This window comes from Triticum urartu, chromosome 2, assembly GCF_003073215.2.
Source record: "Triticum urartu cultivar G1812 chromosome 2, Tu2.1, whole genome shotgun sequence".
NCBI classification, from domain to species: Eukaryota; Viridiplantae; Streptophyta; class Magnoliopsida; order Poales; family Poaceae; genus Triticum; species Triticum urartu.
In genome coordinates, this window is record NC_053023.1 from 732,929,036 (window position 1) to 732,944,604 (window position 15,569).

At 47.3% G+C, this 15,569-nt stretch overlaps 2 protein-coding genes across 5 annotated transcripts; one reads left to right on the forward strand and one right to left on the reverse strand.

Annotated features, from left to right (window-relative positions):
- Positions 1-4,145: 4,145 nt before the first annotated feature.
- LOC125540280 lies at positions 4,146-6,939 on the reverse strand. 4 transcript variants are annotated; one of them, XM_048703879.1, is made up of 3 exons: positions 5,730-6,938; positions 5,093-5,275; positions 4,146-4,863 (listed from the first exon to the last, which is right to left on the reverse strand). In XM_048703879.1, exons 1-3 carry the CDS (start codon positions 6,813-6,815, stop codon positions 4,555-4,557), a joined length of 1,578 nt encoding a protein of 525 aa, XP_048559836.1. In that variant the 5' UTR covers positions 6,816-6,938; the 3' UTR covers positions 4,146-4,554. The 4 variants fall into 4 exon arrangements, with proteins under 4 accessions (XP_048559836.1, XP_048559835.1, XP_048559838.1 ...); XM_048703878.1 differs by having other exon boundaries at positions 5,648-6,937; XM_048703881.1 differs by lacking the exon at positions 5,093-5,275 and having other exon boundaries at positions 5,730-6,939.
- Positions 6,940-10,310: 3,371 nt separating this feature from the next.
- LOC125540281 (pentatricopeptide repeat-containing protein At4g01990, mitochondrial-like) lies at positions 10,311-13,454 on the forward strand. The gene is made up of 2 exons (XM_048703882.1): positions 10,311-10,825; positions 11,875-13,454. The coding sequence occupies exons 1-2, from the start codon at positions 10,412-10,414 to the stop codon at positions 13,114-13,116; spliced, it is 1,656 nt and encodes a 551-aa protein (XP_048559839.1). The 5' UTR covers positions 10,311-10,411; the 3' UTR covers positions 13,117-13,454.
- The last annotated feature ends 2,115 nt before the right edge of the window (positions 13,455-15,569 follow it).

The following is a 15,569-nucleotide window of genomic DNA, read 5'->3' on the forward strand; positions in this document are numbered from 1 at the left end:
TTCCATCCAAAGTTGTGGCAAACAGGCTGAAGCAGATTCTATCTGACATCATCTCAGAGGAGCAGTCTGCTTTTGTCCCCGGAGATTGATAACTGACAACATAATTAGCGTATATGAATGCTTCCTTTTATGAAACGCAGCAGAGCAAAGGTGAACAGTTACAGTGCACTTAAGCTCGATATGGTGAAGGCATATGATCGCCTTGAGTGGGACTATCTTCAGGCCATGTTGTTGAAGTTGGGTTTCACACCATCGTGGGTACAAATTTTGATGAACATGGCGCAGTCAGTTTCGTTCTCGGTGCTCATTAATGGTGAGAGGCTTGATCAATTCACACCTAGCAAAGGCATCCGGCAGGGAGATCCGATATCCCCTCATATCTTCTTAATTGCAGCAGAGGGCCTTTTCGTGCCTCATGAAATCCAGTTCTTCGGCATCTCAGTTGGGGGTATCAAGGTGGCTCCAACGGCCCCGGCCGTCAACCACCTACTCTTTGATGATGACAACCTGCTGCTTTTTAAGGCGAACATTGAAGGGGCTAATGCAGTTTCAAACCTACTGGAGAGCTATTGCTTGGCATCAGGTCAGCACATAAACTGTGACAAGTCTTCTATATTATTTAGTCGTGGTTGCCCACGGGCCACTAGAGATAATGTCAAGAATATTTTGAACGTTCAAAACGAATCTCTCAGTGATAGATATCTTGGCATGCCAACTGAGGTGGGTCACTTGAAGAATGGGACTTTTAAGTACCTATGAGATCGTGTATGGGAGAAGGCTAGGGGATGGATGGAGAAGCTTTTATCTGCTGCAGGAAAGGAGGTATTGATCAAATCTGTAGTGCAGGCAATACTGGTGTTCTCCATGTCATGTTTCCGACTCCCTCGAGGGCTTTGTGAGAGTGTGACTTCTCTGATCAGGCAGTTTTGGTGGGGCAGCAAGCAAGGCAAACGTAAAATCGTGTTGGGTAGCATGGGATGTTATGACGAAGCCCAAACACTTGGGTGGGCTTGGCTTCCGCAACCTGGAACTCTTTAACCTAGCATTGCTGGCAAGGCAGTCGTGGCGGATCCTTCAAAATCCATCATCCTTGAGCGTTAGGATTTTAAAGTCCATTTACTTCCCGGAACAAACATTATTTAAAGCCACTTTGGGCCCTCATCCTTCCCAGATTTGGAGGTCTATTCTTGATGGCAGAGATATAATGGTACATGGTCTTGTTAAGAGAATAACCAATGGAGAAACAACTAATATTTGGTCTGAGAATTGGATTCCTAGGGAAAATATGAAGCGGCCACCGACATCACTCATGCGCGCGCCTCCAAGTAAGGTGTCTGAGCTGATTAATAGCAGAACCTCATCTTGGAACGAGCAACTAGTGCGATCAGTTTTCATCCGTATAGATGCAGAAGCGATCTTGGCTATTCCTCTCTGTACTAGGCAAGTGGAGGACTTTTGGGCATGGAGTGAAGATAGAAGGGGAATCTTTACTGTCAGGTCAGCATATAAGATGATCCAGCGAGTCAAACTCAGCAGGGAGGCGTGGTTAGATGGAGAGGAGGGTTCGCCTCACTCTGATTTGGACAGCATGGGATGGACAAAACTATGGGGGGTCAAGGTCCCATCAAAGCTGAAAAACTTTCTTTGGAGATTGGCACAACACTCTATACCTACAGCGGCTCTGCGTTACCCTTTGGGCGCTGTGGGGAGTTCGTCGAAAGGCAATTCACGAGCAAATTTATTAGTGTCCTTTCTCCATTCATGGCTTTGTCCAGTCTTATTTATCCGAACTGAAATCCATCGAGAAGAAGTCAGTACAACAAGTTAACCCACGATGGACTCAACAACTACTTTGGATCGCACCACCTGCAGGTATGGCAAAACTAAACGTTGATGCAGCCGTAGGGAGAGGAGGAAGATATGGTGCAGTGGGGGCGCGCAATAGCTAGAGATGCCGAGGGCGTGTTCCTGGGGGCTTCAGCAATAGTCTGTCCCAACAATGGAGACCCAACTGTCCTCGAGTGTTTGGCAATAAGAGAAGGTCTGGCCCTATCAGATGATCTATATGAGCGGAGGATCAAGGTGGGGTCGGATTGCAAAGTGGTAATCGATGATATCTGTAGCAAGAATCTGACTTCTTATGGCGCAATCATTCATGAAGTAGTAGATCATAAGAGTACTTTTATTTCATGTATTCTTAGTCATGAATCTAGGAGTTTGAATGTCGAGACTCACAAACTCGCGAAGCATGCTTTATCCCTATCGGCTGTCCGGCATGTGTGGCTTGGGCAGCCGGATGGTCTTACTTTCGTCCGTGTAAACATTGTGACGGTTTGATTAAAGCTTCGGAGTTTGTCTAAAACAAAGTTGTCTAAAAAAGTGAATAAGTTTAGTTTCTCTCTGTCAAAAAAGAGAGTGAATAAGTTGTTATAAAAAAAGCTATTATAAGAAAAGTGAATAAGTAGGTGCATTATAGTACTTCACTGATCATTTTATTTAACCAATGTGGATAGATAAAAAAACTGCACTTCCCTAAAAGAAGCACAGTACCATATCATCGATTAAGACTTAGTTTTCGGTTGCTTAACTATGATGTGATGTCCTTCTTTTTATGATCTGATGTAATAAAAATAGGTGTAAAAATAGGCAAAGCAGATCAACAAGACACTAAAGTAGTACTATAAAATAAGGAAAAACGACTGGAACAACAAGATTACGAGAATCCATCAAACACCAAGCGTAATCTATGTCTACACAATGGTAGCAAAGACGCTGGTGAAAAACTTCACATCCGGACAATCTTGCTCATATATATAGCTCACTCACTGCAAGTGGCAATAATGCAAACAATCAACACAGCACATGCACAAACCGAATGAAAAGTCAACCGAATGTAATCAACTTTACAAAAGGATCAAGAAAGATGGAGAAAAAGAGAGGAGGCACCCTACTTAGCGGTCTCAGCCCCAAAAATGTCACTCTCTTAGCTAGCTATTACTCCCTCCGTCCCAAAATTCTTATCTTAAATTTGTCTAGATACGAATGTATCATTTGAAGATCACATTGTACGTGGTAGCACATCCTAGGGAAGATCACATTGTCCAAGGACTTGTTGCCCTTGGTTGCAGTGGTCTGGACACCTCTGGTACTCTAGCCCCTCATCACCTTGCACATCCTCTTTAGCTATGTCATCTAACCATGCATTCTTCGTAGGTCTAGACTCAATTGATGCCTCCTTCTCTTGTTATCGGTCATGACTCGCCTCGGCATCCATGCCAATTGTGGTCTTCGACACATAAGGTCGGTAGCTGAGTGATTTTTTTACGCAAATGTGCAAGGAATGAAGCAGTTAATTGACTTGACGAAAATGCTGGTGGCGTCTTTTTTAATGCCAAGAAAAATGCAAGAAATCATCTATCTATTCAGTAAACGTAGCAGTACAGTACAGTGCGTACTAAATTTGTAGTTTCAGTACCGAATCATGAGTTAAAACGTGACAGATGAACACGTGTCAGATAGATCATTGCTTTTCAATCATCAATCAAAAAAGAAAAAGAGATGAATGAATATCATTTGCATCCTTCTCGGGTGAACAGTGCTGCTATTGATGCTGTTTGCTTGCAGCCAGTGCACACCAGAGTAGAGTAAATATTGTCCTTTTAAGGTAACAGATGTTATAATCAAATACTCCCACCGTCCCAAAATAAGTGTCTCAACTTTGTATAGTAAAAAGTGTACAAAGTTGATACATTTATTTTGAGACGGAGGGAGTACTATGCTGCTAGTTGTATAAGTCAAACTAGAAAAGGCAGGCTAGAAAGAGTCATAAAAATTCGTCGCCCCACACTTGTCAGTTTTTTTACACATTTTGTTTGGTCTCACCTGTCTTTTCCACATGCTGACACAAACCATATTTGCCCCTCAAAAATCTACAGCTGTGCTGATAACAACTTGATATAAGATGTTCACAAGTATAGCTTGCAAAAGCATCGTATATTGTGGGACGGAGGGAGTAAACGGGCAGTAACATCAACTTCATCCGCATGACATGAATACCCACACAAACTTCTGTGAGCTCCAAATCACAACAAAATAATACAGTACGTACTTGCCAAGTAGTACTGCATACCAATTCCAAAGCTGGATTTGTTTCCCACTGGGAATTTCTACTCAACTCATTCCAAAGTCCACTACAACTACTCAACTCATTCCAAAGTCCACTACAACTACTCAACTCATTCCAAAGTCTACTAAAACTGATGCCACAGGCAAATGACCTTGATTTTACCATCAGACAAAAACTGGATGTTAACTCAGATGAATGTCTACTCACAACAGTGGGGGCTGAATACCAATCTTATACACCATGGACGAGCGTTGCCTCACGGCCCACAGCCACGCAATGCAGCTAATGAGTCGAGACCGCAACAAAATCGACGATGACATGCCGACCAACAGGGCAGCTAACGGTGAAAGCTTTGCAATCCAACCTTGCTCATCAACCTCATAACCAGCGACCAACACACAACAAACTTACAAAAAGGAACGAGTCACTCATCCAACCCTGACGCCCTTGGTCGTCGTGGATGCAATGGTACTGCTACTCTGGCTCCTTGTCTCCTCGCGCGCCCTCTCTAGCTCGGCTACCAGCCCCTGCACCCCCCACAGGTCCAGCCCCAGCGCGCCGCCTCCTCTGCCCGCCACGACCCTCGTCAGCATCACTGTCGACGACGAGCAAGGGGTTTGGAGCTCGAGCGGCCACTGCAAGGGCAGGTCCTTGCACGCCTCCAGGGTCAGCTTCTTCCACTTGGGGCACCGGCACAGCGCTCCCCGCTCCCTGGACATCAGCAGCATGGTGTGTGCCTGCATATGCACAAGGATACACCATTACATGGACACAAGCTCAGTTGTTGTCTGACAATTTCACTTGATGTTGCACACTACTACTGAGGCTGAACTTGCTCTCTTTTACGGTACGCAACTATTAGTCTCTCGCTGGGTTATATATGAAAACCTTCATATGAGAATGGTTGGAAGGCTTAGTAATGTGATTGACATTTAAGAAAACTGAAGGCAACTTATGAAGTGAGACCTGTCCTCCTTTCCCTCGCCACAGCACGACGCGCCTCGGCATCGTTGACGACGACGAACAAGTGGTTTGAAGCTTGAACGACCACTGGGAGGACAGTTCCTTGCGTGCCCCCAGGGCCAGCTTCCTGTACTTCAGGCACTGGCACAGATTCCCCAGCTCCCTGGATGTCAGCATGGCGTGCGCCTGCATGCACAAGGGGCTCAATCTATTGCTAATTTTCTGTTGTCTGAGAATTTTCACACAAAGCTGCACACTAGCAAGGCTCAACATACCCTCTTTTATGGTGTGCAACTGCTAGTTAGGCTATATATGAAGTGACCTTTGAGATGAGAATGGTTGGATGTTGATTGACAATCTTAGCTATGGGATTAATATTTAAGAAAATCGCAGGTAACTTTGAATAGAGAACACTATCTAGAATGCAGCGAAGTTCTGTAAACAATTTTTTTGTTAAGGATACTAGTACAGTTAAGCTCAATCATGCAGCAACCCGGGCAATTGTGTGGAGATAACTATGAAGGGAAGGAGGTATCTGTCACTCAACGGAAAGCTTACCACTTGACACTGTCGGTGACGATAACAACGATGGTGAAAAGTTGCAATATACGTGTGACGGTGCAGGAAATGAAGCACACACCCTCTCAACCTGGGATGTGTCGACGTCGAGGGTGAAACCACCTGTCTGGACCGACGAGCTTCCACACTGATATAGGAGCAAGTGCCTCCCCACCGCACCTGTGAGCAAGGACCCAGAATCCAGCGAGAACGTCCTCTCCTCCATCTGCCACTGGGTAGAAATCCCAGCATTGTTTCGCCAAACGTTATATTTAAGGCGAGATGTGTCGGGTTTAGGCACAAACATCCGAATCATGCCTTGGCCTGCCTCCACGATGGCCACATCATCGCCCAAATGTCTGGCACAGAGTGGGTGGTCAGCCATGGAGAACTCCATCCTCTGAATGTCAAGCACTAGCAATTTTTCAATTGAACCTGAAACCCAGTAGAAGCAACCATGTGCATAATGGCGCGACATGAAGAGATCCATCCACGACCATAACAGGAAGCCCAGCAACAACTCGCTTGAAAAGGCTCGCCATTTCCCTGTGCCGGAAGAGAAGACAGCGGCCACTAGCTTAGCTTCAAACAGCCCCATCCAGATCACCCGGAATGATGTCCCCTCCTCCTCCTCGTCGCCGTTGCCGGGAGGGACGAGGAAGGTCTCGGCCAAGCAATGCCCTTCTACCAGGAGTTGGTCCACGACCGAAGCGGCTAGGTCATCGGGGATTGGGGGGAGCAGGAGATACTGCCGGTGCAAGGGGTCGCACACCACCATCTCCTTGAAGAGGGCTCCGAACCCATCGACGGAGTCGTGGCGGCGGGGTCTGTCGAGGAGGACGCGGCCGTCGCGGACTTCCCGCACGGACCAGCCCCGGGCGGGGGAGGGGAGGAAGGCGAAGGAGAAGTCGGCGGCGAGGGCGACGGCGCTGGCCGCCGGCGCGGAGGGGTGAGGCGGCACGGCGGGGTGGAAGAGGTGCCGACCTGAGTCGAGGAAGCCGAGGAGGGGCGGGGGGGGGATCTTGCGGAAGCGCCGGAGGAAGGAGCGGTCGGCGACGAGGCGGCGGAAGGAGACGCAGGCGGCGGAGGCGCGGATGAGGTCTTCTGGGGTGGGGAGGCGGAGGAAGATGTCCACTAGTAGCTCGTCGGGGATCGCCAGCGAGGCCATCTTCCGGCCGCCGTCCGGCAGCGGCAGCGGCGGCGGCGGCGGCTGTGTGTGTGTGTGCTGCTCTGTGGGAGTGAGTTCGCAGGAGGGTGTGTGTGTGCTGCTGGGGAAGTAAGCCCACACACGGTACACATGGGCTGCAGAATACTCCTAGTTCGTCGCGGGCCGAAACTTAAGTGAATAAGTTTATTTTATAAAGTTTCTCAAAAAAAGTTTATTTTCTAAAAAAATAATATGCATATAGAGGACGGCGTTTCGATGCACAAGATTGAAATTTCAGAAAATAGCAAACAAATCAAAAGAAATTGAATTTTTTTGGCACCAAAGATGCACAAGTTTTCTAGGTGTATGCAATTTTTTGTGGTGATTTGACAGAGGATCAGTCCTTGATAAAAGAAAAATCGGACCCTTATCTTATAACTTGGAATTCCTCTCCCTATGATGGTGTTTGCGATGAATGAAATGGAAATGGAGTGAATGAGCAGGAATGAATCTCCGGATCGCTTCTCCTATATTCCAAATGTAGTGGCGTCGACTCTCTCTGTCTTCCTCTCATGTCGCCTCAAGAATCTCATTTAAATCCCCGGCACAGAGCCAAAGATAATCATACTCTCTCCTCGAATACTTCAGCAATTCCCATCTATTTTTCCTTTTATATCTTGTCGACTCTTCATAGAAATTGGTGAACCTCCACTCCTTCTCTTCTACCTTTTCATTCTGGATCACTACATCAATGTGAGAGTTGCTAAACAAGTTTAGGCCAACCACCAAGTTGGTGTTCCAGAAGAGAACCAGACCGCCGCTATGTCCAACACTCTTAACAGCAAAATCGATAGAAAACCCAAACCTGAACTGCAAATCTTGAGCTCTCGTGGTAGACAACTTAGTGTTCGAGAGAAAAACTAAGCCCAAGTGATACAAGTTAACCAAGTAGTTTATTCATTAACTATCTCCGGCCGCTCGCAACCCCGGCAATTTAAGCATAGGGTATTCATTGCTTTTGAGTCTCTCTTTGGTGTAGTACTAGAATTTTGGCTCATTGATCCTATTACTGAAGATCCCTCTAGATAAATTAGGGAGATGCCTTTAGGAGCATTAGAGTCGGGAGAGTTAGAGCCAACAACTCCCTTCAACATCAAGCATATCTTTGTTACCCTTGTTTTGGCTCCTTTGGGTTGTATAATGATCTGACTATTCTTCCTAGCAGTCACAGCTTTCCATTGCCTAATATGATCTAGCCTTCTCTCCAATTCCTCCTACGAGTCATCGTCCTGGCCTTAGAACTCCTCTTCATCTCCAAAATAATCATTGTTCATGTGATCATGATTACCGCTACTTTGGCCAGATCTCCCTCTGCCTGTTCCACAAACCCTTCCTCATGGTGGTCATATACTCCCTGAAGTTTTGATATCCTTGAAAACTAGCGCATTTGGATGGTGGATATGGTTGCCACACTCTTTTGTAAACATGACCTAACATACCGCAAACTGCACACCATTCCGGCAACCATTCATACTTCAACGGAGAAGATGGTGTTTGTTGTCTTTCACAATGGATGGTGTGTTTTTAAGCGGTTTCCCTAGATTCAATTTAACCCAAGCCTGAAAGAAACTCTCAGAGAAATCTTGTGGTGCTGGTTCAACGTATATGAATTCTCCCACTTTACTTGCAAGCATTTTTTAGCAGCCCCATGAAACCATCTAGGAGATCATAGATCTGAATCCAAATGGCTATATTGAATAGTTGAATTGAGCTCAGCTTCGTGAACTCATCGTAGGGTGCAAGAATGACAAAAAAATATATACATCCACGAGCCGTTGTCCATAACTTTCTCCCGGTTACCGAGACATGAGAATGGCATCGTGTACAAATTTTCGTCGAAAGATTTGATTTAACCTCTTGAGCAAGATCTCGGGCAGATCACATATTCTTATAGAACCAAAATTTACTATACTCCATGTCCGTGTTGACCCGAGCGATGGCCATCCAACGAGTAGCCTCAGTCGGGTTTTGATCCTCCTTTTTCATGTCATAATCCAGTGATCGTCCTCCGTCAATCCCAACTCCATCATTGGCTCAAGATCGAATTGTTCCTTCACCGTAGAAGTCAAAGATTCCAGCGCCATGGCTTCCTCTTCCGAGAAGAGATAACTGTTTATGGGCTTTGGAGAAATACTGACTCTCATATCTCCGAGGAAACCCACCAAGGACGGGAAAAGCGCTGCAAAGAGTGCCTCTGGGTCAGCCCAAGTGGAATCCAAACAGCTCTAGGGAGGAGGGAATTGGAGATCTCAACGCTGGCACAGTTGCGGCAAGAGAAGAGGAAGCCCTAACGATAGAGAACCGACACTGTCGCTTGAACCATGTCATGTTGTGGATTTTTTTACTAAGTGCATTAGAGCATCTATAGTCGGGTGCCCCAACCCCGCCTCAAACGCCTGGACGGGCGGCTCGTTCACTGTCCCATCACAAAAATGCGATCCAGACGGGCACCTTAAACGGGTCTCAAACGCCCGGGCGGACGGCTCGTTCACTGTCCCGTCACAAAAATGCGACCCAGATTGGCGCCTTAAACGGGCCCCAAATGACCAGGCTGACCGGCACCCCTCATATCCAGGCCAAATATGTGGCGGATATGGAAGCGCCCGGCGCCTCCACCACATCAGAGCCGACAGCCCGACCCCATCGCAAATTGCACCAAATCCACCCCCGGACCTACCAGATCCATTTGCTCGTCAGCGGGCGAGACCACAACATGGGATACTATCTTGCGATGGTACCTATCCTTAGTGGGTGGGGTTTGTGAAGACCATATACGAACCATAGGGCGGGAAACAGAGCCACTTTACAACAATGCAGGAAGCAGGTAGGAAGGATGCAGAGAGGGCATCCGGAGTGCTTCAAGCTCGTTGGAGAATTGTTCGTGGGTCTGCAGAGAATCTGTGGCAGCTCATGACATGTTGTGTTATTTTGCACAATATGATTGTGGAGGATGAGGGTGATGGTGTTGCCCAAGCCAATGATTTTGAAGCATTTGGAGAACAAGTTCAAACCTCAGAAGGTCAAGATGCAGCTCAGCTTATGAGCTTTCTACATATGTATCAGAATCTTCGAGATCATCATGTGCACGTGCGGTTACTCGATAATCTCGTGGAGCATATTTGGACCCATAATGGAAACAAAAAAGTTGATGTTTGAGTTGTACACTTCAAATAATTTTTATGCAACACTATTTATGTTTGGTACCAAACTTAGTCATTTACGTGTGACATTGGCTTGTATGATCGGTGTGAATGGATTTAAGAGTATGAATTTAAGACATGTGGATACCGGGAGTGAAATATGACTGCCCGTCCGGATGCGTCTGCGGATGTGTCCGGATGTGTCGCCGGACGTACGGGGGGCCGGATTTGACAAGTCCAACTGCTCTTACTGGTCTATACTTTTGGGTTAGTTCAATATACAGTTACATCATTTTGGTTAGCGACCGCACGGGCATGACCAGTTAACAAACCGGCGCCCGGTGTTTCATCGTCGCCGGCTCCACTCCTCCCCTCCCAGACCCAGAGTCGAAACCCCCAAACCAAAACCCTAAACCCATGGCGGCGCTCGCCCCCTCCGCCGGCGCCCGCTTCCTCCGCCGCCTCCTCTCCACCGCCGCCGAGGTGGCACGGGAGTTGCCGGCCCCCGCCGCGAAGAACCCGAAGAAAGCGGCGCGCCCCGTCGGGAAGCGGGCGGCGCGCGCCGTCGCCCCCCAGGACGCGGAGAAGGCGGCGCATCCCGCAGCAGAGGCGGCGCCGGATGCGGAGGGCGCGAAGAAGGCGGCGGCGGCGGGGACCAAGGACTCGCGCCCGCTGTACCGGCGGCTGTCGGCCCTGGGGAACGCCGGGGAGGGGAGCGTGTCGGCGGTGATGAACAAGTGGCTGCGGGAGGGCCGGGAGACGCGCTCCGTGGATCTCGAGCGCTACGTCAAGGAGCTCCGCAGGTACAAGCGCCATTCCCAGGCCCTCGAGGTACGAATGACTATATCCCCTGTCGCGTTCTCTGCTTGTTGGTTAATGTCGGTGCTCTGCTTAGGACGGGATTGGTACCGGAAAGATGGTTTTTTGCAGCGTTATTCTGCAATGTGCTCAATTAATTTGGATCTGAATGAGTAGATGAAGTGATTCGGCTTTGCCTCCTCCAACTAATTTAGGTGTTGGCCGTCCATTATTAGATTGCGCGAATGGAATAGAAGTAATCGTTGTGAAATCTTAGCTTTGCACGGTTCATTCGGCGCCCTTGGTGCAAGGACTTTCCGGATTCATGATGGAACTAAACTGTTCCCTCTGAAATTGACTTTCAAAAGCAGAGCTCTGTATTATGGGCATGTTTCGTTGATGCCCCAGTGCAGATTTTCGGCCAAGGAATCCTGTGCCCTCACTTGGTCAATTATTTTTAGGAAATTGTGAGGGGAATGGGTGGGCACTCATAGAAATCCAATTTTTCACAACGAGCCAAGCAAGAATTGAAATATGAATGGGCTGCCAGAGGTTTGGCAGTGCTAATGTGAGCACCAACCAAACACAGCCTACATACGTACAATCCACAAATAATTTCGCAGGCTATATCAGCAAATGGTTGGGCAACATTGATAGCCTCTTTCTTAGCTAGCGGTAACAGAAATATTTTGATAGAGCTTTTAAAGATCCTCTGAACTAGATTCTATGAGCATTTCTGCAGCACATCACACCACAGAAGCGGCAAACCAGTCTGCTGAGTGCTGACCCTAATTAGAATGCTTGTTCTGTTTCAGAGTTTTCTGATGTGCGTATAAAATAATATGTTTTCAAGCAGAGTAGGGAGGAGATTTGATATGTTTAATGTTCCATATTTCAATATCTGTAATAGTATGTTATCACAACTATGTGCACAGTTGTCTTCAATGCCAGAAAAATTTTACTTGTAGTATGGCTGGAGTTCTCAACTCATCTTTGTTTCATACCTTCTGTTTGTACTTCTGCAATTGGTGTTTAATCATGTCTGCTGTACTTATGCAAGGATTTGTCTTTTCTTATGGCAGTTGATGGATTGGATGATTCATACAAAGGGCATGAACATGTCTTACACTAACCATGCAATACGTTTGGATCTCATCTACAAAGTGCGTGGCATCGAGGCAGCTGAAAAATATTTTGAAGGCCTTCCTGATCCAGCCAAAAACCATCGAACCTTTGGGGCACTTCTGAACTGTTATTGCTCATCGAAAAAGGAAGAGAAAGCAACAGACCTTTATCGCAAGATGGATGAGCTAGGCATTGCATCCAGCACTCTGCCCATCAACAATCTCATGTCCCTATACATGAAGTTAGGCCAGCATAAGAAGGTCTGTAGCCTGTTTGAGGAGATGAAGGAGAAGAATGTTAAGCCGGATAACCTGACGTGCTGCATTCTGATGACCAGCTGTGCGGCATTGAACAAGATAGATGACGTTGAACAAGTTCTAAAAGAAATGGAAGAAAAGGGTGGGGTTCTAGGGTGGTCTGCATACAGCACACTGGCTTCCATCTACCAGAGTGCTGGTTTGGTTGAAAAAGCAGAGTCTGCTCTGAAGAAACTTGAGGGCCTTGTTCAAGATCGTGATGGCAGACAGCCTTTTGATTTCCTTATGAGTCTATATGCTTCCGTAGGCAATTTGAGCGAGGTCAAGAGGGTGTGGGGCGTGGTTAAGGGCACTTTCCCCAAAGTGACTAACACGAGCTACTTCAGCATGCTGCAGGCTCTTCTTAAGCTCAATGATGCTGATTACATGAAGCAGGTCTTTGAGGAATGGGAGTCTAATCATGAGTGCTATGACGTGAAGCTGACTAACGTGATGACTCGAGCCCACCTGAAGAATGGCATGGCCAAGGAAGCAGAGCAGCTGTGGGAAAAGGCCAAGGAAATGGGTGCATGTTTTGACTCTAAAACATGCGAGCTGTTTCTCGATCACTACATGGGGACAGGGGACATGAAATCAGCGCTGAACTGGGTCGAGAATGTGACGAAGCTCCCCAAGAAAGCAGGGAAGCTGGATCCTGATAAGATCCCGAAGTTCTCCAAGTACTTCGAAGAGCAGAAGGACGTGCAAGGCGCCGAGAGGTTCTGCAACTGCCTGAGGGCGCTCGGGTGCATCGACGGCAAAGCATACGAGTCCCTCCTGCGGACCTATCTGGCGGCCGGTGAGACGAGCCGCTCCGTCCGGCAGCAGATCAAAGACGACAAGATTGAGATTTGCTATGACATTGGGAAACTGCTCAAGAGGTTGGGCGACAAGGGGCGATGAAATGGTACCTGTTTCTGCCCCTAGTTTACACCGTTGGTTTCTTATGATTCCTTCCGTGAACGAATAGCAGAAAGCAGGTATTATATAGTCCGAGGGGATCTTTCTCCTACGTTTGGTGCTTCTGATGCCCTTGTTCTGGCTCATCGGCGTTTGGTGCTTGTGCAAGAAGAAGCAGAAAGCAAATAATTTTTGTATTAGTACAACTTGTAGCCTGAGGGGATCTTTCTCCTACATTTTTCCTTTTTCCTTTTTTGCCTTTCTTCTGTATGTATTGGCTGTTTCAGACTTTTGATGAGTACTGGAGCAAGGATGCTACTACAGGATCGTTCCTTATTCTCTTTCTCTGCGTGCCATCAGTTTCCATGCTTGTGTCTTTGTGAATATCAGGTGATAATCACAAACAACAACCAGATAACAAGATTGTACTAGCAATGTTCATGTTCATAGTGAAAACATGTCTAAAAACCAACGGAATAATATTGCCCTCCTTTACTTGAACTTCCATTGGGGTGCAGAGAGGTCTTTAACAATGAAATCTGAAAGAAACACACCAACTTGGGTTCTTCAGTTAACCCGATTCAGTTCTTATGTTCTCATTATGCTCAAGATTGCCGCCGGAGCGGGAGCGGCAAGGGGCTGGGAGCTTTTGCAATTTATGAAGACGAAGTTCATGTTACTGTTGTCGGTTACTCCCCAACATCAAGACCAGCCCTCTCCTCTGTACGTTGAGGTTGAGAGTTGCACAATGTATGAACTGAAGAGAGCAAATAATTCATCAGAAAGAAAGAAGCCCATCCATTACAGCCTGACAACTCAGATAAACGCGCCAGATTGTGATGTTATACAAACCATTGTGTCGCGTTCGCGGCGTCATGACTCGCAGCTACGCAATGCAGCTAGCGAGGTCGAGACCACAACAAAATCGACAGTGCGGTACTTGTTGCCAAGTAACAATGGTGAAAGTTTTGCAGTCCCAGATGCCACTCTTGCTCGTACCATCACGGCAAGGAGACAGGACTAGCTGGGTCCGGCATGGTGCTTAGGGATTCCGAGGGGGAGGTTATCTTCTCGGCTTATCAGTACCTGTTCAACTGCAAAGATGCCCTTGAAGCAGAGATTAGCGCTATTCTTGAAGGATTGTCAATGAGTATACAGCGGTCAGAATTGCCAATTGTGATCCAATCCGATAACGCGACCGTTGTTGCTGCATTGACTGATGACTCGTTGGACCGTTCTGCATACGGTCATCTCATGTTGGAGATCAAGATAACTCTGGACTCGCGTGGGTTTATTCCGTTGAAAATTGAGCGTCATCAAAATAGAGTTGCTCATAGTTTAGCTAGTATAGGAAGATCTGGTGGTAGCACCGCTTGTTGGTTGCGCCGTGTGCCAGACATCGTTACTCATGATGTACTAGCAGACTGTAATTCTGTTTCTGAGGAATAAAACCCACGTTATCCCGCAAAAAAAAAAAAACAAATCAAACAAGCAAGCTTCACAAAAAGGATAAAGTCACTCCATGTCTCCATCTAGTTCGTAGCCAGCCTGCCACATCCTGGACGCCTACTCTGGTCCTTCGTCTCCCCATCAGCTACCTGGCCCTGCACCCTCCGCAGGTAAAGCCCCAACGCCTCCTTCTGCTCGCCCCACCACGACCTGCCTCAGCATTGCCATCCTTGTTCACGACGAATAAGGGGTTTGGAGCTCGGGCAACCGCTGCTCGGACGGGCCCTTGCATGCCTCGAGGTCCAGCTTCTCGAAGTCGAGGCACCGGCGCAGTGTCCCCCGCTCCCCGGATGTCAGCATGGGGTGTGCCTGCATTGCACAAGGATACACCATTAAATGGACACAAGCTACTGCTGATTTTCGATCGCCTGACATTTTTCACTGGATGTTGCACTTGCACACTACTAAGGAGGAGCAGAATACTCTCTTTTACGGTGTGCAACTATTAGTCTGCAGCTAGGTTATATGTGGAGTGACCATCAGGTGAGAATATGGTTGTGTGACTATCGCAACTCCATGATGGCACTGAAATTCCATTCGTAGATACTCTCTCCGTCCCAAAATGTAAGACGCTTTTTGACATTATACTCATGTTAAAAAAACGTCTTACATTATGGGACGGAGGGAGTAGATTGTAAGATCAGTTCTTTCACTTGTCTAATTACCTTCAAATGGCAAATAGAAATAGGCAAAATGGACGCCCCTATCCTCGCCGCCCACGGAGACGGCATGAATCTACACCGGAGCTTCGTCAACTACATCCAAGATGGACGAATTTGAGGAGGATTGGAGACTGAAGGACAAAAACTCAAAGAAGAAGTGTGGCCATTCGCCTGAGCATCGCACCTGCGAGGATTAAAAAAAATACTAATTTAAACTACTAGCCGGAGCGAAAGCGAAGGAGAAAGGCGAAGAAGAATTCTATGGGCACTGGCGACGACGCTAGT